We start from the raw sequence: 26,359 nt of genomic DNA on the forward strand, positions 1-26,359 counted from the left end.
AAAAAGTTTAAACGTTTTCCTTTACATTTCGAATTCATAATGACTGTCGTTAAATCTTTACCGCTTGTCGTCATGACTTCATTAGTAGTGAACTGATGGCAAAAATTATTAATTTACTTTAACGATCTCGACAGCAGTCACACATTATTATTTTTACGTCAGTTTGTAACTATAATAGCAGACCCTATTTACAGAGATATTTTTGGTTAGTTCCAAAGGCACAGCATTCATAAATTTATCATCAAAAAATATTTAATCAAAATTGCTTAATAACCACTTACTATTATTCCTATACTATAAATGCTTATAAAAGCAATTTGTATAACTTAATTACTATCTCTACAAGTGTAAACCTCATTGTCATGACTAATTAAACGAACTTTATTTGCGAGAATTATTTTAGACATTTTCAATCGTATTGTGATAAAATTTGATAATTTTATATTGCGAAATGAAAACTGATATGAAGTTCCGCAAATGAAACAGCCTCCGCAAAAAAACAAAAGCTTCAAAATATCGTTTTCGAATAGCAACATAGATAAGTAAAATGCGGAACAGCAATATATTTTTATGTTCAAGCAATCGCAATAGAAAAGGATGTGGACATGCAAAGAGAATTAAAAACGAATGAACTTTGCAGGCTGCATTTCCTAAACAAAAATATATGTGCCCTGACATTTTCACATAAAATAACTATTTTGCTATTGTTGTTTGATAATATACTGGAATCATCCTACATATATAATGAAAATATATAAATAAAATTAGAGATAAAGATAAGCGGATAGAATGGAACGAGAGAATGAAATGAGGAGAGGATGAACAAAAAAAAAAAATAGATAGATAGATAGACCTAATTTTAGGAGAAAAAGCGGCAATAGCGACGTCATCATCATCAACTATTTTACCCCTTCGTCATCCACTTTCCAAAATAAAAATTTTAATATTGTTCTTGAAGAAGCGGAGAATTTTTTTCCTTCATATAAATGTTGTATGTTTCATAAAACAGCTTCCCCACTGTTGTTCGTATTGGATTTATGGAAGGACTTATTCCCAATGTCACACTTGCGCAGTTGCATTTCATATATAAAATCTACATCGTCGTTCCGATACAATTGAGAGAAGAGAAAGAAATTTCTCTACATTTAATTTCTTTTTGTGTCGCGTAAGAAGCAGTCGATTAAATTTTGGCTGCTGCTTAATTAATAAAACAAAAGGAGAGACAGTGCAAAAGTGAAATTTTGAAAATCATTATTTCATGTATAGGATTACCAATAAACAATTTATATTTTTACAATATTAAAAACAATCATATTATGTGTAAAAAACTTTAATTCTTTAATAAACATTTAAATAAGAAGAGTTTTCGATGTGAATATCTAAAAAGAAAATTTTAATGTAATAAAAAGAAGAGAAAAAAAGGAATAAAAAGAAGAAAAAGAAAAGATAGCGAAGATATCATTAAGGAAGAAAAAAAAAGAAAATCATGCTTGAAATTTTCGAATTTTTTTATTTTCGAAATCGACACGAGAGAGGAAGAAATCAAAATTGAGTGTGTGTTTGTAAAAGTACATTCGACAAAAGCTCCTGTTTTGTGAAAACGACTAAATAGAGAAGAAAAAAAATTATTTCATACTTTTCTACAGTTGAGTGGAGAAATTCTGATGCACTTGTCGTTTATCGCGAATCTGCACTCGATATAAAACAAATAATACATACATACATAAGAAAAGGACTTAATTGCATTTGCACAAGGATTTCTAATAAAACTCATTTAACTACATCAGTAAATAACAAGTCAACTCTTAAAAAAAGCAAAGAATTTTGTAAATTTTTTATTTCGTTAAAGGAATTTATTGATACATGTATTGAAGTAAAATTAAGTGTGTGAAAAAAGTGAAAGAGAGGACGAAAAAACCCCAAATGTCCTTGATGAAAATACAGCAAAGTGGCAATTAAAAGAGAAGATTAATTTAATCGAAATAATATTCAGTGTAAGTGCATACATATATGATGATATAAAATTTGTGTAATAGATAAGCCTTTGTTTTGACATGAAATTGTTAAGAGGGTAAAGAAAAGAGAATAAGATTTTCTATCTTAAAGATACAAATAAAATAAATCCGAAAAAGAGAAAATATTTATTTTCGATTCAATCAAGTAAAGTGAGTATTCAAGGCTACATCATGTTATAACATAAAAAGGTTCCTTTGGAATAGAAAGAGAAAAAAAAAATGTAGAAGGAAAGAAAATTCCATTTATTGATTCTGTATAATTCTGATTCTCGCACAAATCCGAATGACAGCTGTGTAAATAATAATAAACATGTCTCGAATGACGACGCTTTTTGCCTTTTTATTTCAACTTTTTTTTTTATTCTTCATTCTCCTTTCTCACAAGCAATATATACATAAATGGAAAGAAAGAAATCACTCTGCATCCGTGCTTATAGCTTATTGCTTCGTGTACATTCAATCTATACATAGCTTTACTTGATGTATTGTAAGAAGCAGCATCCGGATACTGTGTGTGTTATGAAGAAAAAAAAAGTTCCATTGCAAAAAATCTTCTTTCAAATTTTTATACCAACACAAAATGGCGGATAATATAATTTTATATACATACTTAAAAGTACGGTAAATTTCGCATTACACCAGATGCAGCTTCTAAAAGTGATATGTTAAAAAGAGCGTAAAGCACACAAAATCTCGTTTAACAATCGATGATCACAAAGAATGTATGAGTATATTCAAAACCATTCTGAATTTTTGAGCATGTGTGAATAAAAGCTTCATTCCTTTTTGAAAACATTGACTAAGAATATACATGATATGACAATACAATAGGCAGATGATATCCCAAAAAAATGGTCGTTTATGCCTTTTTCTGTTTAGCCATGTCCATAACTTTTCATTACCATCATTTGATAGTCTTGAAAATTTTATTCCCTTATTGCATATAGTTTTTCATTTTATATGTTCATTCATGCTTAAATAACAACAGCACAAGCAGTCCAGCACAAGAAAAGAATCGTAAATGAGACAAAAAAAAATTTTTTTTTGCAAATAAACGAAAGAATGAATGAAATAAAAAGAAAAATTGCTGGAAGCATACAGACGAGAGAAATTCTTTATATCCGTGTTATTGATTTTAGCATAAAAATAAATAGTGTGATATGATACTCGTAGAATTTTTCGGTAGCTGCTGCTGTTTCTTGGGTCCTCTCTGTTTTCGTTCAACATTAAATATTAGACAATGTAATGCTTTTCGAGGGACTAGTTAAAAATATATGAGCAATATTCCATCCTTATAACTTTTTGTATCTTTTTTTCCTCCTTTTGTCATGACTACAAAATTTTCTACATATATTTATTTATGCTTGCTACATATCTCTTTTCTTTTATATTGAAAAAGGATGTGATGCACGCATAAGAATAGAAATATGAAAAAATCCTCAAATATATAGTAAGAACAAAACTTTATTATTTTTGATAAAAATGGTAACAAAAAATTCACCACTTTAAATATATATGTACAGGGTGAGTAAATGTAGATGATGCAATGCAGATAATTATTGTCTGTAGGAGTTCTCCAGTATACTCTAGTTTTTCTCTTCGTTATTTTCTCTGTGTACTCACTCTCTCTGCTTTACTTGCATATCCAATTTTTTTTTATTTAATAGTATGAAAAACGATGTTTTAAAAAACTATAAAGCAGCTATAAACATTTTTGGAAGTCACATTTTCCTTTTAGAACTTCTCGCATTTGTAACCAACGATTCAATAAGAGTCAAAATAAATTAATTACTTAACATTAAAACAGACAACGATAGCGAAATAAAACCACAATAACTGAAAGCTGTAGAACACAAAAGTATTATCAATAATAATAAAAATAGAATTATGGAAATAGAGAAAAATTGGATTTTCGAGGTCAGAGGAAGTGACAGGAAATGGGAAGAATGACTTTGTGGTTTGCCATATAAAATTGATTTTTTTATTTCTAAACTTTTCTTTCTCTCTCTTTCCACTTTTACTCCATTATCATTTATATTGTATGAATGAAGAAAAAAAAGGTTTTTTTATATTTTTTCGTCGTTCATTCTTTATGATTTTCAACTCTAAGGAAGACTCAATTCGAATCGAAACATTTTTTGCTCTTATATTTCAGAACACATAAATATGAATTTATGCACATATATCGATCTTTAATTAAATCAGTGGCGCGCAACCTATGTGCCGTAGACCACCTTTTTAGCGCAAACTTATTTAAAAATTAAAATTTCATTCAATTTTTTTTATAAGGAGTTCTGTTACCGATCGAGAGTATTTTTGCTTTGGTTTAGCCTTGGTCGTAAACGAAGTTTTCAGATTGTAATTGAGGATGGCGGTTTGGTAAGTCAACGCATCCTGTGATAAACAGATTATAATTTGACTCCGCCCTACTAAGTACCTAAATAGAGGAATTAAGCTAGGTTCACCACCTTTAGATAATTTTTTTCTGTATGTTTACTTCTGCTTTAGATATGTTGAAAATAGGTTTGACGGTTAGCTTGGGTATGATAAATTTGTTTCAAATGTTGAGCTCCTGGTATTGATATTTCTTTTGCGTGTTCAAAACCTTTGAAAGTTGATTAAATTTCAGATTCGAGTTGATGATACAGCCGCAGTGCACTGTTATATTACGGCGAATGTGCCGCAAAATCTTTTTGGAAAATTCTAAAGTTCTTCTAGAAAGTTTAGAATCAAAACAATTTTGATTGTTTTTGTGTCTGGCTACATAGATTTGTCTACGTTAAGAATTAAGTTAATATAGACTTTTTAAATTTATCCATTAACCTTTGATTAGTTCAAATACTTTCTATTAAAACAAATTTAAACTTTTTTTACCGCAGTGAAAAACATAACTGTAAATATTTTAATTTATTGTCATGCGATTCGTGATAATACTTTAATTAATATTTTTAAAGCAACATTATGCACATAATTACAATGTAGTTTAAATAACTTTAGAAAAGCTTGCACATTATTTTTATTTTATTTTAATAGCTTAATCAATCTTTGAAAAAGTTACATAATAATTGATCATATTTGTAAGTAATAAAACTGTTTTACTTACTTCGATGGTCGTACAGATCAATCGTGGTCCATAACCTCTCCAAAAAATCATCTTAAGAATTTAGTTAAAAATTCTAGAAAAAATTATTCTAAATAGAGGCAAAACTGAACAAAATGTTTGGTATAAAAGATTGCGAGTTGTTGCGGTTATTCTAATGTACAACACACAGATTTAACTGTTTTAATAAAAAATGTAATCAAAGCATCAAGGACAAAGCAATTAAAATTAAGAAGAAAAATACTTTTCTTAATGGTTATGAATTTTTTGCATATTTCTCTCTCATTTTATGATGTGGAACAGCCTCAAATAAAAATTTTCAAACACAGTTTCTTTTATAGTTAGGGTGACCAGTTTAAATCGAAAATTTTAGGTTATTTAGAGCCTTAATATTTGAGGAACCTGTTTTCTTGTGTTAAGAATTCAACACTAAGTTTATCTTCAATCCTGGGCTTGAACCTACAAATATTGTTTCGCGAACTAAATTTATGTATTAAAATACCGAGAAATGTACTACATGATCTTGGTAAAAATACTGCAGATGCCGACCCTTCAATTAAGGTTTTATTATGAACCATTAAAATAATTATAAAAATATAATTTTTTCAATTACATTATCTAACTACTTTGACTCACATCTAGGACTTTGACTCACATACGAAAAATTTAAAAAGCTCAAATTTTTTGCGTGAAAAAGTTTCTTGTTATGGAATAAAAAAAATCCGAGAAAACTTATAAATTTTCTAGGACACTGCAGATTGTAAAAAGTATGCAGAAGTCCAGACATAAATACAGCAGATGGTCCTCCTACGTTTAGTCCAAACAGTAATAATGAAATTCTTACACAATCATGAAAACATTTTTCCTTGTTGCTTTTTTGCTTAGGTATACAAGAATACATTTGATGATTACTTAACATTGCGTGTGATTTATGCCATCATAAAAATGTTTTATTCTTTATTTATATATGCATTACATAGTTTCATTATTTGTTATTTTTTCTGTTTGAATATGAATAAGTACAATTTAATTTCCATAAATACATATCACAACAGTAACAGCGATGAAAGTAAAGTAATTATTTTGATAATTATAATCTAAGTTAAATCCAAGTTAAATCTGCATTGTGATATTAATGTCATCTTAAAGGAATTTATTGCTGCATATTTTATCTAGGTTTTTTATTCATTTTAATTTTTAAATGCTTTTTTGCAATTTTATTTCAATTTGTTCATTCTTTTCAAATTAACCGACAATGTTTCTAAACCTTTTAAGCTTTAACAATGGCATCTTGATGTTAATTTTTCCATAATTCTATGTAACGTTTGGTTCTCTTAATTTTCTTCTCCTTATATTTCATATTGATTACTTTTAGTTTTCTCAAATCAGCCATTGATGGTGGTTTTCGAATAGGGGATTTCAAAAGCTCAATTCAGTTTTAATTTAGGTATTTAGCTAACAAATCATAAAAATATCAATTAAAATAATTCTTTTTACAACGAAAAAGATGTTCATTTTGGTAGAATTACGATAATTAGTTTTGTATTAAGCATACAAGGTTGCACTTCTTTTTGATCAAAATTCGATTCATTTTAATCTAGATTTATAATGTTCACACAAACAACAGAAAAAGAAGCTAGTTTGGCTAATGTACGTTTTCTAAAAGACATTTAACATATTAGGCATGCTTTAGAAATAATGAGAATTTGATATTATAATTGAATGTCGCATGCAAATTGTCTTTTCTACTTATCTTATTCTACATATGAATTATTCCAACCTCTTGCCAACCTATCTGATGAGAATGCGAAATTTCTCTTAAAATGACCGGAATAAAAATTATTTGCAATAAAATGAAAATTTATACAAAATGAAAATGCTTCAAGACTTTTAACCTACCTCCCTCTTCCTTCCTTTATTTCGTTGTATTCAAATATCATTTTCTTGTCTCATTTTGAGTTCCTTCAAGCTCACAATTTAACGTATAAGTACGCATTAAGCTATGAATGGAAGAAGCTTTTTCGCATAATCATTTTCTGCTCTGTTTCAAGAAAGTTAGGAATTACATAAAGTTGCAAATCATTTTCAGATTCTAAATTGAATGTAGCGCATTTATCAGGAATTATATTTCTAGTAAGCTTTTGTTTTTAATCACCATGCATAAAAAAGTCAACGTATATAAACGCTTGAAAATTACAACTTAATGAAAGGAAGGATTCACATTAACACATTGCATTAACTCATCTAATTCGAGTCATGCATATAGACACATTACGGACATTCTGAAAGAATATGCTGAAATGTTTCAGAGAAGCGGAATGTAAAGTAAAGATGAGGAAAATCGCGTACACAATATTTTCCTCTGCGATATTATAATATATATGCAAAAGGTAGCTTTTTATTCTTATGCAGATAAAAGATGATCTCAAGACCCTCTTGATTTCGTATCGCCCTTCTTCTATCTTCCTTTCTTACATTACCTGCTTTCTTACATCTTCGACTTCTTCATTCATGTCGCATTTTCTCTACACAATTCTTTTCTCTTTACTCCTTGATTATAATGGATAACTTCTTTGGTGAGAAAAAAGAGGCACTTTTATCTTTCGCACTTACTTACTTTTTCGCTCATAATCTAAAATATTTTAATTTTAATTTTATGTTATGAAAAATTACATTAGGACAAAAGAGGAAAATTTACCCATCCTTTTCACGTCTTTTGGTGACGAAATAGAAAACATGAAAGACGCATACTGTCATGGTTGTATTATAAATTAATTGAGCACAAAATATTTTAATTTTGCATTTAATTAAATTCAGAAGCATCAACGTTTTTAAAATGTAAAGTATTAAAGAGGATAATAGAAGTATAGAGATGTAGAAGATGAACGAAGTGTTATAGTAACACAAAACAGTATGAATATTCATCGCGTTGAGATATTTTAAATTTTTCTTATCATATTATTACTTTAATTTATTCGGTGACAAAAAATTACTCTCCCTTTCGTTCTTAATAAAAATAAAGTCTATTCAATTATTTCTATTATGTTGCATTCAGAGTGTGGCCGTCTCTGAAAAGCGATCGTTATATTTTTTTGTCGCTGATGTTCAAGATTTCACTGTTTTTGTAACGTAATTTTTTTTTTAAAAAGAGTTCGAACTTCGAACTTTTTAAAAAAGGTTGAATTTTTATTTGATAATTTAATTCCGAACAATTCGAATTTGAAAATATTTGTTAGCATAAGCACTGCTCATTAGGATAAGGAATCCATAAACTTTAATTTATCAAATTTTGAATTTACGTCCAGTTGCCATAACTGCGGATAATTCAAAAAGCATACTCGATTCCGAATTTTGTTACGATGTTACATCAAAAGAGCATTAAATTTACAATTCATTCACATTTTCAGAACAAGTCCATGTTGCCATAGTTTTTTTTAAAACAAATATCAAGAAATAGCATAAATTAATAAAAAAAAAAGTTTTTAAAAAATGAAGAAGATACTCGTATTATGCATGAAAAATATTTGAATGGAAATTGGAAAAATTCAAGGTCACTAAAAAGCATAAGGAACAAGAAATTTTTATTTCTACTGAAAAGTTTAAAAATGAAAAAGAAAGAAACTTTTTTGGAATGTAACTGAATGATTTTTTTCCATTCGTTTATATTCAGAATCAGTAGAAACAATAAACATTTTTCTTTCCTTAAAACTTCTGTGGCTTTTATGCTTCGCAACGATGATGGCATAGAACAAATAATAAGAAAACTATAAAAATAAATACATTCAGAGCATAGCGCTGCCTTATTACTACAGTTGTAGGCTTAGGATTAGATTTAAAAATGAAAGCAAGATAAGAGAAAAACAAATGTTTCTTTTCAGTGACAAAATTTGTATTCCAATGCTGTAGTCGATGAGAGACAGTTCTGAAATGACGATGACGATATCGAAATAAGCATCACCAATAATACGTAAGGCATGTGAATGAACATGCAGAACAATAAAATGTGTTATTCTCTCTTTTTTCTTATTCCTAAATACTTTAATATGGCGAATAAAAATTGTATAAAATACAAAGAAAAGACAATATATATTCTGTTCAGTTCTAACCCTGGTACTAATACCCTGGTTCGAATAGGGATTTCAATACAAGTATTTCAAATATTTTAAAGCTTTACTGAAATCCTTGCGTTCAAATACATATAAAGTTAACTAAAAATTGACAAAGACGAGTATAAACGAGCTAGGATAGATAGCAGGCAAAGAACGTTCTATCAAGAATGGAGTAAGCTTAAAGTAACGGTCATGAGTATGTACAGTCAGTATTTCTTTATTGGTTATGGGTTGGGTGTGCCTAAAAGTTTTACAAAAACCAGTTTTCAAAATATCAAATTTTCGATTTTTCAAAGAAATGATTGTAAAGCATGTCAACGCTGACAAAAGAAGCACCTAATTAAATTTGAAAATTCTCTGAATGTAAATATAGTCAGACATGAGGAAATAAAATTATAATAATAAATTGAAGATATTTTCTTCAAATAAAAGCTTCCTGATCTCAAACTTTGGATACATATAGAAGACATAACATCCGCATCAAATATAAAGAAAAATGTACTCGATTCAAAAAGTTTGACGTCACAGTTACCATATGTTTATTGAAATTCAATATATACTCACACCCTAAATATATGGAAGTTTGAGTTTAAATGTGTCTCAAGAGGAGAAAATTCACATATTTGATATGCTTAAATTAAAACACTCAGAGGTTTTCAACTAAAAATACATTATTACTATTGAATGAATGTTTTCTGTGCCTACATCTTTTATGAAGTGACAAATTATTCATGTTTTGTGGTTCTTGATTTAAGAATTTTCAAATAACACTTCAATCATAAGTGGAATAAAATGATAATAATCCGAGCGACACATGTCAAGAAGGCTTAATCTCATTTATAAATACCAGAAGGAAGCTTGTATTTTGGCAGCCATACAACGCTAAACGGAGCCTTTTTCATTTGTGTCGCTCGGGTATAATTTTATCCTTCTGTGTCATTTATTTGGAAAAAAATCCATTTTAATAAGATCTGGAGACAAAAAGATATACCTAAATACATTACCTGTTTAAAAAATTTTATGTTTGGAATAAAAAAATGATGTTTACATATAACAAAAAAGAAAAAACTCATGCATATAATTTTACTTGTATCTAACACAGCCAGCAGCATAAGTTTAATCTTTTCTCATCTAATCCAACAATTTAGGATTTCGATTTAATTTAATACATAAATATGCTACATGTTTACTTATGAAGATATGCAAATATGTTCAGCAAAATTTTATGCTCTACAAAGAGTGTGACATGGAGCAAAATTAAAGATATGAACAAAGAGTGTTGCTTAGTTCCTATCTTTGTAAGGTTTTTAAATTAGCGCATTTTTCTAGTGCCAGACCTAAATCACTCTTATTTTGCTGGAAAATTGCTATGCATAAAAAAAAAGTATGTATGGGGAAACGTAGACAAATATTATGTACAATGTCGCAGTAAATCGTTGTCTTACCTAAGTTGTTACGCGTGCTTGATTTATGTCTAATGACTTTGCAAGTAAAAGAACTAAATTGAATTTTGGAACAATACATATAGTGGCTTATATGACCTTTAGAGATACATACACATATATTACCTTTTCAGTTTATATCTTTTGTGAGCATCAAGATAATTTTTTTTTTCTTTGCTTGAATTTTTACTCTCATCCTATCCTTTTTCCTTTCCGAAACACATTTACTCTTGTTCCTTCATCAGAAAAGCACACCAGAAGTAGCAGTGGTAGCAAAAAACATCATTCTTTATTCCTTCTCCTTTTTTTTCTTCAACATTGAAAAAGCGTCCATAAAATTTTATGGATTTTTATTATAGGACGAGAAATTTTCTTCTTTTAACTGTTCTTGTCTTTACTGCCTGTTTGTTTTTGTTTTATTTTTTTTTTTCTATCTCCTTTTTCTCATTCTTTTTGAGCTTTCGCGTTTTATGGACAGAAGAAAATCAATAATTTTGATACACCTTTGTGGGTTCCTTTTAAAGATTTTTGTAATTCCAATTGTTTTCTCATTATTTGTTCAAAATCTTTCGGCTTTTTCATGAAGTGATGTTCTCAGCTTTTAAAATCTGATGAAAAAATATATGATATCCGTTGATGATGTGTGAAATATCGAAGAATACACAAAAGGCAGTGAGAAATCTTTGTAAAATCTTAGAGAGAAAAATCGGTCTGTTCATGTTAAAAGACAAGCCTCAAACGAAGAAAATTTTCTTATTTCTTTTAACGTTGACATGGGTTAAGTGTGCTCTTTTTGTTATTCCATTTTGACCCTTTATTTTACAATCTTTTTTCGCAAGCTTATGATGGTGATGTAATATTAATTTTTTTCATTGATTTTCGTTTATTTTTTTATATGTTTTTATTTTACATCATTTAGATATCCAAACCTTACATTAACTAACATTAACATAATTTATTGCTTTTAATGTCGGAAAATTAGAAAGCTATAGAATTCTTTGTTTACTTTTAGACGGCAAAGGAATTGTTTTCCAAAATTTATTGTTCTGCTTTTATTACAAAAATCTTACGATAGTGCCTCTTATATTAAATAAATATTAGATGCAGGCATTGATAAATTTTAGTTTTTAGGCCTAGATAATTGGAACTTTTGAACTTGACATGGACATATTGATCAAATATTCAAACCCAACTAAATAAACAATCAAGTGTAGATGGATGTGGTCACCAGCGACCGACAGAAGCGTAATTTAAAATTAGAGCTTTTTTATTTAAATCGGTGGTTTTTCTTGGCACTCCTTGATTGTAAGTCTCGATCATAACTTGTCGTGGTATATGGTTCATGGCATTTTCAAGTGTTTCCAAAAATACTACTGTACCGCGACACATAGGTTGCCCATTTTACTTGACAAGACCTGTTAAACATGTCAAATCGAACAATATTTCTATTTGGTTTTAAAGATTTCCAAGTAGAGCTTTAAAGTGTGTATTGTAATGAATAAAATAATATTATTAAAACCTGATCGACAAGTTTGGACTTTTCTATTAACAACAAAAACGTGATTCTGAATAATATCTTTATAGGAGAAAATACACTTTTACTTATCTGTCCATGTTGCTATGTCTTCTGGCTTTTCCTTGCCCTCTGTCATTCCACTCTTTATCTTCTGGCTAATATTACAAATTGTAAAAGTTATACTGTTAAGAACAAGAAGTTTTTTTTTCTTCATCAATGAGAGAAGTATATATATTATGCTGTAATGCATACACAAAGTTCCATCGAAGACAGCACTCTGGAAAACCCATGCAACACCGTAGAGGAGATAGAACATCATATCAAAGTATTCTCAGAACTCATCATGGATTCAAGAAACAAAACTGTGAAGAAGAGAAAGATCAACTTTGAATCGACAAAGCTCACACCAGAAATCAAAGACTTAATCAGGACGAAAAGAAGTCTTCGACGAAGATGGCAACGTAGCAGAGGTAATCAAATCAAAACTGAATTAAACATTCTACAGAAAGTCATCAAAGACAAAATTAAGGAACTCAAAAATACAAACTGGAATAAGCGGCTTTCAGAAATTCAACCATCAAACCAAACAGTCTGGAGGATTGCAAAGCATTGCAAGAAAGGTTCAAAATCGATGCCACCGTTGATTGATGCAGATAGAACGTTCATCACTAATAAGGAAAAAGCCAGCGTTCTCAGTGACTATTTTCGTAAAGCACACGAAAATCCACTTGAGGACAATAACCCAGTACATACCCAGGAAGTAGACAACACAGTGAAGGAAGCATTGGAAGGAGAAAATAGTGACTGCACAGAACTTACAAATGTAGAGGAAATCTCATACATTGTAAGAAATCTGAAAAATCCTAAAGCACCAGGATTAGACGATGTCAACAACATACTCCTCAAAAATCTTCCACCAAAAGGCTTCGAATATTTGAAGTTCATCATCAACACGTGTCTCAAACTTAACTATTTTCCGAAAGTTTGGAAAAAAGCTAAAGTAATCCCGATCCCAAAACCTGGCAAACCAGCAAACGAAGTGAGCAGCTATAGGCCAATAAGCTTGCTTAGTTCCCTAAGCAAAATATTGGAGAGAGTATTGCTGAATAGAATAAACGAGCATCTGGAGGATAACAACATCATTCCGACTCAGCAGTGTGGCTTTCGCACAGGACGATCAACATCTCACCAACTCATCAAAGTAATCAAAACAGCAAAGGAAAACATAAGCAGGAAGAAATCAACAGGAATGATCTTCCTAGATGTGGAGAAAGCATTTGACAGAGTCTGGCATAACGGACTCTTGTTTAAAATGATCAAATTAGGGTTTCCACTACCACTTATAAAAACTGTAAGATCTTTCCTAAGTGAAAGAACTTTCTCAGTTTTTATTAAAGGTCAGTTCTCAGAAACCAATGAAATCAAATTCGGAGTACCACAAGGAGCAGTGCTTTCACCAACTCTCTACAACATCTACACATATGATATTGTAAGAGAAACAACCAACAATATCGCACTCTTCGCAGATGATACTGCATTGTATCATTCTGCAGAAAACTCAGCCGATATTGTAACACATCTACAACACACTGGAAGAAAAGTACAACAATACATGAACAAATGGAAAATAAATCTCAACAAACAGAAGACTCAAGCCTTATTCATCACAAATAGGTACTCCAGGCAACTTCCAAGAGACAACATCAAATTCCTCAACGAAAACATCAAATGGGAAACCGAAGCTAAATATCTGGGAATGATAATCGACAAGAGAGTGACATTAAAGCAGCATGTAGAATATGTGACCAACAGAGCTCACACTGCACTAAGACTACTTTATCCCCTCATCAGCAGGAACTCACATCTCGACGTTCGAAACAAACTTCTCATCTATAAGCTAGCCGTGAGACCCATCTTCACATACGGCTGTCCAGCATTTGAACGGATGGCAAAAACACATCTACAAAAACTACAAGTACTACAAAACAAATTCTTGAGAATTGTTCTCAACAAAACAAGATATGAAAGGATATCAGATCTACATACTGAAGCAAAAATACCCTCTATTGAGGACTACGTCGGAAAGTTGCAAGCGAATTTCAACACTCGTCTTGCGTCGCGAAACACCGAATAAACCACAACATAAATTAAAGCAAAACAATTTCAAAATAAAATCAAAAACTAAGTGATGAAGGCGATAAGTCAGAATCCTTTAAAAATTTAAATACAAATAAAATGTATCCAAACTTTGTACATAATTAAGTCAAAAATTTAATGAATAAAAAGTTTATTTTAAAAAAAAAAAAAAAAAACATACACAAAGTTCGCATCTCTCTAACATTTTATATTGTATATAAAGGAAAACTTTTCCTATCTATTTCCTATATTTATAAATTTTTACATATACTGTACCATAGAGAACAGTTTAGTAAAATAAAAACTTTCTTAGTAGTAATGAATTCACCACTTTGGTGTTTTTGGAGAACACTTGTTTATTATTGAGAAAATACCAAAAAAAATTAACAACAGACATTTATTCTGCCTCTATTGTAAGCTTTTTTATTTGGTACATGTGTGCATATATTAAAATCTTATAAAATAATGAAAAAAAAAGTTCTGTAACACATTGAGTGAATGAAACCGTAGCTTTTTGTTATTTCACAGAGACAATTTAATTAAATTTTAGCAGTAAAGAATTTTAAACATGAGGATGAAAAACTTTATTATTTCATATATTCTGATAATAAAGAAAGGAGAAAATTATGAAGTTAAACAGAGCATGGAGTGAAATATGACTACAAGGGAGAATGATGGCATTTTTCCATATAGTAAGAACTCGTTTCAAATGTGCAACTTAAATGTAAAATCCTACATATGTATGCTCCGTACTCAATATCCCTTGCTGTTTTGCATGCAAAGTTTTCTTTGCACATACATTACCTTGGCAAATGGATTGCAATGAAATTTTAATTTCTATACAGAGTTTGGAAAGATTATATTTTAATGTGTTATGCTTACCAGTTCTCTTTATCATTTTTTTGTGTTTGTCATAGCTAAACAAGCATTCATATATCTTCTCTGCAGTCTCACTACAACTGTTATTCATAACTTTTTGTGATTCTTTTTTTGTCTTAACATTTTGGTACAAAAAAATTTATTCTGTCTTAAAATAGGACAATTGTTATTTAGATTAAGCTTGTTTTAAGCCATAAATCATACACAAAAGAAAAAACAACTCTGAAAAAATAGGATTACTTAAAGCTTTTCATTGCAGTTTTTAAAAAGCAATTAAGCATTGTAAAAATTTTTTATAGTCCTTTAAAACGATATTGCTCTAAATATTGTAGTAATAAGTTGTAGCGCTATGAGGAATAACATCAACAGTTTGAGTTAGTAATTGTTAAAAAAGCATTTCAGATACATTTTATAGTTATTTGAATTGAGCACAATAAGAAGAATAATTAGAACAAAAGGAAACTGTTGTATAAGCAAATACCTTAGAAGCAAATAAACATAGCCTTCCAAATTTTATTGTCAGTCTTTATTGCAACACAATATTGATTTTTAGAAGTACTCATACCTAGAGTGGGCAAATAAATGAAGCATAAATTTTTACTGAATAAATGAATTTTTATTGTGAACAGTAAGTAGCCAATGCTGGCATTAACAGTAACTTTGCTGCCCCCTTACAGCAAGGGCGAATTGCGTGTCTTCGTTCAATAGAATGTGTGAGGTTAAATCGAAAAAATTAGTCATTTCATATAATGAAGCGTATAAAATATTTATTAACTAAATAATAAAATGCATATTTCATTTTATATAACAAATATTTCCAACATTTTATCATTATAGAAGAATATTTTTTATTAAAAGGATATTTGTAAGGTGAACAACTAATTCTATGAAGAAAAAAAGTAAATATTTTCACAAGAGAGTCATTTTGAGAAACATTAACGCAGTCTAAATTAATACTAATGAGAAAGTATACAGAAAAAACCATATGTACATAAAAGTACGTGTATGTATCTTCTTCCATGTAAGGAACATGTACATGAGTTATTTTTAGGTTATTCAAAAGCACTAGAATAATTTTTTTTCGTCATTAATTTTTTAATCCATTGACATTAATTCATTTCTGGATTTTTGATGAATCATCAATGAATAATAAATTTAGGGAGCCTTAATTTGAAAGTTTAAAGTTTAAAAAAAGCACCCACATAGGTGCTTTTTCATAATCACACCAAATTTTCAATTGGAGTTTGGACTTTTTAATGTTTTCAAACCTTTTTCTTGCTAGTTACTTTCAGTAATTAATATTAAAAATTGAACTTGTAGCATAATTCTGAAATTCATCAAAGTTTCAATTGAAAGCATATACTTGAGTAAATTTGTAATTATGAAATATCTGGGATGCATTGGCTTTGTCAAAGATTGATTTGGTCGACTATAGCAATAGAGACAAAAACTTAATTTAGCATTAGGTACAAATCATTATCATTATGCACATCGTATTTAGCTTTAATTTTATTAGGGCGTCCAATAACTGGCTAGCTCTGAGTTTTCAACGATGCTTTATAAAAAAGCTTTCTTCAAAACCCAGTCAACCATTCAAATAACATAGTGCCCTATTAATTTCCAAAAATGCTGTAAAAAGAATTGAAAAGCTCCTTTTCATAATTCATAGAAATTTTTAAAGATGTAGAATGTATGTAAAGATATTTTTTTTATAAATTCATCCCAAAACAGTTTTAAAAACAAAAAGGAAAGAAAATGAAGAATTGTATTAAAAAAATGTGTAACGTACGTAAAAATTTGATGAAGCAAGAAAATCGATAACAGGCTTTATTGTGCAGAAATTTTCCTTTCCTAACGATGAATATGAATGAAAAACGTAGTCATCAAGAGAAGAAATAAAAATTGCATTCACATGCCGATATATAAATTTTACATGTGATATCTATGGTTTGAAATTCTTGATGCTCGTTGACAGTCCCACGTGTAAATGTTTTTGTTAAATAAAAACATGTTTCTTTATTTTCTCTCTCTCAAGCTTAATGTCACATGTCATTTATTTTTTCACTCTCTAACAAGAAAGAATAGAATGAAAAAGAAAAGGATGAATATATAACAAGTGAGAAAGATTGAACAACAGAAATAGAAATGAGCATTGGGATTTCAATATAAAGAATGTAATATGATATTTTAAATTAGTTTTCCCAAAAAAGATTAAGAAAATGTATAAAAAATTCATACAAATGTAAAGTTTGATCTACCTAAAACAAATTTATCTATTCATAGTATTTTTAGAATAAATTTCTATTAACTTTAGCAAATTTTGTTTGAATCAATAAACTAACTCAAAGATTATACAAGTTTTTCGAGTTTTCTGCTCAAAATAGGGATTTCAATACCGGTAACGAAATTCAAATGTACTTTTGTCGTTCCGCATTTGGGCCCTACTTAGAGTCCTACTCCTTTTTATAAAATTTCCATTTCTCTTTTTTATAAAAACGAAATTTATCCTCAAGAATTCATTTTTGCAATCATTGCTCAATTTGTCTGTAAGTTATAGGTACATTTTAATTTACAGCTGTAACTTGTCTTAATATTTCGATCAAGTGTTAAAATCCCTAGCTCAAAAAAAAAATTATTTATAAATATACTTTTTAGTACAGTTTAATCTCTCACTGAATTCACTAGGAATTCAAAAAAGGTAAATATAAAATAGGAAATAAATATATTATTTTGAATCAATGTTGAACTTCTAATCTTATTTGGTTTATATGTTATAGAGTTGAATCAATCTAATACACAATTGTACAGATTTTAAAGTATTAAATTATTGCTTTTATCACAAATATCTCTAAAATTCTTTACTAAATTATTGAAGTCGACTCGAATTAAGTCGATTCGAGCACTAATATAATATTATGAGAAATTTGTAAGGAAAGGGGTTCAAATTATTATCAAATCAATTAATATAATCAATTTAAATAAGTACAAATGATGAATAAGGTCAAAATGTTATTATCTGCATACACAAATGAATAAAAAGTCGTTATTGATAACCTCTTGAACTCTAAAAACAAAAAATAAATATTTAGAATGCAATTAATTTTAAAATCTGTATTTATATATATTTTTAGATTGACAAGAAAGCTTGGAACACAGCATAACAAGCGGAAAGCTTTTAATACTCTTCTGGTTTTAGTGATATGAGGCATAAACCTACTTCATACCATCATTGTTGACAATTAGTGAGTATATATATTTTTCAAATATATTCCGCATATTTGAGTAAGCATGAACGCAAAAGTTCAAAAGTTATTTATAAATAAAGATTATGAGAAACTGTTCATCGCTATTTAAAGCAAAAACAATCTTTTCAGCTACCTATTTAAAAATACCTAATAAAAAATGTTGAATAATTTTGATAAAAGCAGGAAAATTCAATTTCGAAGATTAACTTGGTCTACGTTTTCTTAAAGATCATCTTTATTTTCCCTATCAAGATATCACATCTTTTTATTTGGCTGCTTAAATAAATTCTTCTCTCTGTCACGCACAAATATTTTTGGAACTCGTAGACTTGTCCATAAAAAACAGTTGTTAAGAAAGTGATGACGCATTCAGATTTTTTTTTTTTGCGAAAGATTTATTGGAATATTTCAGTTCTTTGTCTTTTGTTATTTTTATCATCATTGAAAGAGAGAAAATAATGAAATAAAAAGCTTTCTTTTACGTCATTCTTCGGCGAAGCTCTACAGCATTTAGTATATATACAACAATGCGCATACTTAGAGCATAACTCCTTTATCTCATTCATACCACAACATATCAATTGGGATATTTTTAGAATTATGCTGATTAGATTGTTTTTCTTCTGCGTGTGAATGTTTATGATTGCCACACGCTATGTTGTAAATGAGACAGACCATTAATAAACATAACAGTTCCGCTTTCGTATTCATCTTCTTTAATAGACTTATAAATAGAAAAATTGAATATCTGTTTGCAATTACATTTTCAAAGATAAACTGGGGCAATTACAGTAATTGTTTTGAAAACATTCTGATGTGTTTTTCTCCATGAATGGAAGATAGAAAATTTAAATTTCATAAATAAATATGATACGATTGAGCTTTTCATAACCAGTAAACAATTCTTTAAATGAGTTCAATTCAAAAAATTTGCTTTTAAACTTTAAACAAAAAACTTGAGCTCAGACCAATTGTAGGCAACTTTTTGTGATACGGAATACTTTGGTGGTAAGCCACGACGTCACAATAGTGTGTCGCGGCACACAGATTGCCCATCACTGGCCTTAGACACTTAGACACGATTAAAATAATATGATAGTTTTTGGTCTAATGAAGCAATCGATTCTTTGATAGAAAAATTCAAAACCCGTCCATAGAATCATCCTCAATGAAAATAAAATGTCGATTGAATGTATTCATTATTGATTTTTACTTTGTTTTTATTACATTTGCAGATTTCTCCAAACCATGGAGATGGTTCTTTTTGAAAAAGGTACTTCTGCATTCAGAGCCTTTTTTAAACGTCCACAAAAGCACCGACACATAGTACTATGTTATATAGGTTTATATACAATTTTACAATTGCAACTAGTGAGTGCTCGACATCATGATTTAGGGAAATTATTAGCCGTCAGTAAAGATAATAACAATAATGATAATAATAATAATTTCAATGAAAATGAGTTAAATAGTTTACATCTGCAACAGCCACTAACGAACAATAATGCTCAAATTAATCATAGTCGTGAGAATGAAGATCTACTAAATCACCAGCAAGATACGCAGCAAACAATACTCAAACAGCCAATATTAGGACAAAAAATTACACAGCAAACACCTGGATCTGATATCGGACCAAGTGGTGCTGTACTATCAAAAGATGATGGCAAGTATTTTAGTTTCAATGTTATTCCAAATGGTTTTTTAATCTAATCGCACTTGATGACTTATTTTAATTTTTGCTGTCCACCTCTTTTTAAGTTTTTTCTGCAATTTTTCGTTTTTGTTCTATTTTTTATGGTTTTATTTCTTTTATTTTCAAACTATTTGCAATATTGCACAAACGCTATAAAATATTTTATGTATGCAATTATAAATTTAGTGGTATAATCTTACAACAAAGACTCCTCTTAATTGCTTAAACATCAGTTACAGATACACAAATCAAATAATGAAAGAATTAGCTATCAAAGAAATTTAATATTGCTAGGAGAAAATACCTAATTATTTGAATTGCCGTAGAACTAATTCCATTATTATCTACATATTTTCTGGATATTTTCCGATTCACACAAAGAAGATTAGGAATCAATCAATTTCATGTGAATTTGTCTATGAACTGTTATCGATGATATTAACATTTCTGGTATTCAAACTGATTTTTTTAAATCATCCTTCAATTATTTACATCAGTTCCTAATAAGGGACTATTCAGTTATTAAGTTCATTATTCAGTAAAGTAAAATTTTATGATGATTATGATTCGCCTTCCGTTTAGTCGTCTATTTCTTTTTAACAAATGAGGTTTAGCAGAGCCTTAAAAACTCCATGATTGAGCCTTCTTCATTTGGGCCGTTCGGGATTCTCACAATGAGTCATTACTATAAGCATTTTTGTCTGTAGACAGGGTAGATTAATTAGGTATACTAAGAGCAAGGTATGCTAAAATTTCCTTAAAACATATCTTAGCCTCCCATTTATTTTTCCGATTTTGATTGACTGACATTTAATTAAACACAAAATGAAGCCTGTAGTTCGAATTGTATGATTTAAAAGTATGTTGCATAATCAAACTTTTGAATTTGGTTTCTCTACACTGACATGTTACATTAAAAAGCTAGCAAAACTCAGTTGTGTATTTGAATGTCTGTGCCAATATATATATATATATATATAGAATGCATACGTACCTTTTATGTACTTTAGATTTATTTTTCATTTGATTTTTCTGCAGCAATTTTATAACAATAATAAAACGAAAGAATTATTGATTTCTTTGTATATATAGCCTTGTAGGATGTGACAATTTTCCCTTCTTTGTTATTGAAACAATACATAGTAACAAAGTCAATAATTTTTCGTCTTATTATTAATGACTAAAATTAATGTACAAATTTTAATGCAAAACTTTATTTCGAAATTTAATGCACCGTAAAAATGAATGATAATCACAACTTCGCACTAGACTATTCATCACATAAAAAATAAAAATATATCAAATTGTGCTTAAAATGAAGATTTTTAAAAAGAAAATCAAATTACTGTGGAATATAATGTTAATCCAACTGCATGAAGAGAATTTAAATTTCATTCAGACAAAAGTTTGTTCAAAAGCAATGCGAACGGGATTAAACTTTAATCAAAATGTTATCATGAAGGTCACATTGGGGTTTATTGAGTTGTCTAAACTGCCAAACCCATGATGCAAAAAAAAAAATTTAGTTGTTTCATTTTAGGCATGATTTGATTAAATATATAAATATAGACATTTAAAGTATCAACAGTGGAATAGTTTGCAACTGATTGTAATTTAGAGGAAAATTGTATATAAATGCAAAATACAGTAAAAATGTGTTCATATATGTGCAAATTTATGCATATATACTTTATGTTCACAATGTACACACAATTTAATACTTATATTGCAGCAGCACGAAGTAATGATAATTATTGATTTTTCATATTCACACCAAAAAATGAAAAGCTCGAATATTTTTTATGCATAATATATGTATATGTATATACACATATAATATGTATTAAAAAAACGAGCATTGAGCACACACCAAAAGAGCACACGCATAAAATCTATCTATTTTGCAAATTGAATTGATATGAAAAGTAGGGTGTAGATGAAAATAATATCGAAAAAATCTTGTTAAATGATGTTAACAGAAACGTGAAAATTTTAAGAACGAATGACGGATTATCTCTTTTTGCTTGTAAGAATTCATTCACATCATCTCCTCTTTTTGCGAAATAAGATAAAATATGTATATAACGAGTTTTTCAATATTTTGAGCACGAAATTTCGAAATCAAATGGTTGAAATTTGTAAATTAATTTTAAATTTTTCCTATTTTCTTCCTCTTTTTTCTTCTTCTTTGAATTTTGTGTTTTTCATTGTATTTTTCCATTTTCTGGTTTATGATTTTTTTTAAAAACATTTCTTGAAATAAATTCAATTCCTGTGTTTTTTGTGGGGGAACCTCGTTTGTTTTTGAACTTACTTTTGTTGGTTCTTTCCCATACTTATTATTTCATTACCAAAAAAAAAAAATCTTTTTTGGATCTTTCGTTTGTTTTGCTCCTTTTTTCTGTCTCCTTTTCTTTTTCGTTTCCTCGTTAACTTTACAGATACATTTTTTACATTGGACGTTTATTTAGGTCACGGTGATGCAGTTCGTGTAGTTGATCCTGAATCAGGAAAATTGGAACGACAAAATGTTGAACATGAAATTTCACATGGATTAAGTTTAAATACACCTATCTTAGGTACTACGTCGACATCAACGAGACGTCATACACGACGTGAATCTAAGGATGGTATGCTAATGTTCAATTTTCTTTAAATTTCTAAATGTAACAAATGTTTATTTTTTTCTTTTCTAACATTTCATTTTTATTTCGTTCTGGTATTTCACTTTATTTTTATTGGTACTTTATAAAATGTAATAAAATGAAACAGATGTAGATGATAGTGATCCACTTATCATAACGACAGACAAAGGTAAAGTACGTGGTTTAACTTTAACATCATCAACTGGTAGAAAGGTAGATGCCTGGTTAGGTATTCCATATGCGCAACCGCCCGTTGGTGCATTGAGATTCAGACATCCTCGTCCGGTTGAGAAATGGCAGGGAGTCTTTAACGCCACAAAACCACCAAATTCATGTGTTCAAATTGTCGATACAGTGTTTGGAGATTTTCCGGGTGCACTTATGTGGAACCCAAACACGGAACTCTCTGAAGATTGTCTCTACATTAATGTTGTGGTGCCCCGCCCACGTCCCAAAAACTCAGTTGTAATGCTATGGATTTTTGGTGGTGGATTTTATTCTGGCACATCAACACTTGACGTTTATGATCATCGAACCTTAGCAGCAGAAGAGAATGTCATTGTCGTTTCAATGCAGTATCGTGTAGCTAGTTTAGGATTCCTTTATTTAGGAACACCCGATGCACCAGGAAATTCCGGTCTTTTTGATCAAAATCTCGCATTACGATGGGTTCGTGATAATATTCATCGATTTGGTGGTGATCCAAACAAAATTTGCATATTTGGAGAAAGTGCAGGTAAGAATTACTATAATTTTATTGAATCATAAATTCTAATGAAATAATTGCAATATAGGAGCTGTGAGTGTATCTATGCACTTATTATCACCATTATCAAGAGATTTATTCCAGCGTGCAATCTTAGAAAGTGGTTCACCCACAGTTCCTTGGGGTATTGTGACACGAGAAGAAGCAACCCTTAGAGCATTAAGACTTGCGGAAGCAGTTTCATGTCCACATGACCGTAAAAAATTATCTGAGACTGTCGAATGCCTACGAACAAAAGATCCAAAAGAATTGGTAGATAATGAGTGGGGAACACTCGGAATTTGTGAGTTTCCATTTGTGCCAGTTGTTGATGGTGCATTCCTTGACGAGACACCAATAAGATCACTAGCAAGTGGACGATTTAAGAAAACAGACATTTTGACCGGTAGTAATAGCGAGGAAGGTTATTATTTTATTTTATACTACCTTACGGAATTACTAAGGAAAGAGGAAGGCATAACAGTATCACGAGAAGAATTTCTCCAAGCAGTACGTGAACTAAATCCATACGTGAACGGTGCTGCTCGGCAAGCAATCATTTTTGAGTACACTGATTGGAACGATCCTGATAATCCACACAGCAATCGTGATGCTCTCGATAAAATGGTTGGGGACTATCATTTCACATGCAATGTTAATGAATTTGCTCAACGTTACGCTGAAGAAGGCAATAATGTTTACATGTATTATTACACACATCGTAGTAAAAGCAATCCCTGGCCACGTTGGACTGGTGTCATGCACGGTGATGAAATAAGCTATGTTTTTGGAGAGCCTTTGAATCCGAAACTTGATTTTCTTGACGAAGAAAAGCAATTTAGCCGTCGCATAATGCGATATTGGGCTAACTTTGCTAGAACCGGGTAAGATTTTATTTTCTATATTAAAGATATGACGAAAATAAGCAAAGAATAATCATGATAAGTCTATACAATGTTATTTATTTTATTTTATTTTTCTTCTTCTTCTTTATTTCATTTTTTTCCACTTTACTTACGTATATGTATACAATCAATAAACGATCGAAATTCATTTCATCACATTATATATATAGCAATCCTAATCCCGGCTTAATTGATGATTTGCCAGAATGGCCTGTTCATACTGCACAAAGCAGACAATATTTAGAATTAAGTATGAATTCTTCACACATCGGACATGGTCCTCGCTTAAGACAATGTGCTTTTTGGAAAAAATATTTACCAGAATTGATAAGACAGACAAGTGAGTATAAAAATACTACACACCAAGAACATTGTGACCCTATTAGTTCCAAATAAAACATTTGTATGATTTATTATTTAAAAATTTTCACAAATTTTCCCGCATTTCACTTTACATAGTTATGAATCATGACAATTTCTATCATGCAATGAATTGTTATAATTGTTTTCAGATCTACAAGCAGAAACAACAACACCAGCTCCTCCCTGCAAGAGTAATGCTGTTTTCTACAAATCACAATTATTAGTAATCATCACAATGATACTATTTATTAATCTAATGGATTGAGTCACTTTTCAGGTGCTTCAATTAAAGCTACAAAAAAAACTATTTGCTAATTTAGCGTCATTTTGAAAGAACCCTAGCGCCAAAATGGCAAGATTTTTGGACGATATTGCCAGAATTCGAATGCAAGATTTTTGCCCGAGAACGATTTTTGCCAGACTTTGCAAGATTTTCCATACATTGAAAATCCTTAACTGCACGACAATGCAAGAAAACAGCTATAAATCGGACCGATTTTTTTTATCGGTCCGATTTTTGCAAGATTTTGCCAGACAAATCGTCCATAACTTGACTAACTTGCATGCAAGTTTTGGACGATTTTTGCCAGATTTTGGACGATTTTGCAAGATTTTTAATTAAAAAATTTTAAAAATTATATTTTTTCTATCTTTTTTTCTCTTTCTCATATAGGGTAAAAAATATAATTTCTTGCGTTATATAATTTCTTGCGCGAACAAAATCACCAAAAAAATTTTTTTTTTCTGACATGAAATTTTTAAATGCTTATACCTTCTCAACGATAAACTATATTGACACCGAAATCAGTTAAAAAAATACGAATTTCGTGAATTTTCAGATTCCGTGAAAAAAATATTTTTAGGATGCTCCATTGCTTCAAAAATCGATCATTTATACTGAATATAATTTCTTGCGCAAAAAAATATAATTTCTTGCGCAATTTTGAACAAGTAGGCGATTAATTTTGACGGCACAAAACTTCAATTTTCTGATTGTTTACCCTCTTTTACGACGCAGTCTTCCTTCCAAACAGTTCAAGGATGCTTCTTGATCATTTTAAAATATTTCTGAGGTTGAAAATGCGAAAAAATTATCACAACAAAATTTTTTTGTGTTAGCCTACTTGTTCAAAATTACACACAAAAATTTGGAAATTTTGTTGTGGTAATTTTTTCGCGTTTTCAACGTCTAAAACATTTTTAAAATAATCAAGGATCATCTTCAAACCATTTAGAAGCAAAACAACGTAAGAAAGTAGGATAAATCGTCCGAAAATTGAAGTTTTGTGTCGTCAAAGTACATCGCCTACTTGTCCAAAATTGCGCAAGAAATTATATTTTTTTGCGCAAGAAATTATATTTTTTGCGCAAGAAATTATATACAGTATAAATGATCGATTTTTGAAGTAATGGAGCATCCTAAAAATATTTTTCTTACGGAATCTGAAAATTCACGAAATTCGTATTTTTTTTAAACTTTGTTTGGTGAAATTCATGCTTCCGTTCAAAAATTGTGGACATTTAAAAATTTCAACTGCATTTTGCGCAAGAAATTATATTTTT

At 29.6% G+C, this 26,359-nt stretch overlaps 1 protein-coding gene across 3 annotated transcripts; it reads left to right on the forward strand.

The window, feature by feature from the left end:
* Positions 1-1,425: 1,425 nt before the first annotated feature.
* On the forward strand, positions 1,426-25,132 carry LOC139096027 (acetylcholinesterase-like). 3 transcript variants are annotated; one of them, XM_070647639.1, is made up of 8 exons: positions 1,426-1,994; positions 18,329-18,439; positions 19,678-20,108; positions 22,610-22,768; positions 22,911-23,519; positions 23,578-24,412; positions 24,604-24,773; positions 24,946-25,132. In XM_070647639.1, exons 3-8 carry the CDS (start codon positions 19,691-19,693, stop codon positions 25,059-25,061), a joined length of 2,307 nt encoding a protein of 768 aa, XP_070503740.1. In that variant the 5' UTR covers positions 1,426-1,994; positions 18,329-18,439; positions 19,678-19,690; the 3' UTR covers positions 25,062-25,132. The 3 variants fall into 3 exon arrangements, with proteins under 3 accessions (XP_070503740.1, XP_070503741.1, XP_070503739.1); XM_070647638.1 differs by lacking the exon at positions 1,426-1,994 and adding an exon at positions 17,757-17,895; XM_070647640.1 differs by lacking the exons at positions 1,426-1,994; positions 24,604-24,773; positions 24,946-25,132 and adding an exon at positions 17,755-17,895 and having other exon boundaries at positions 23,578-24,416.
* The last annotated feature ends 1,227 nt before the right edge of the window (positions 25,133-26,359 follow it).

Source organism: Chironomus tepperi, unplaced genomic scaffold, assembly GCF_022539635.2.
Source record: "Chironomus tepperi strain 1889 unplaced genomic scaffold, CSIRO-AGI_Ctep_v1 contig_376, whole genome shotgun sequence".
Lineage (NCBI taxonomy): Eukaryota > Metazoa > Arthropoda > Insecta > Diptera > Chironomidae > Chironomus > Chironomus tepperi.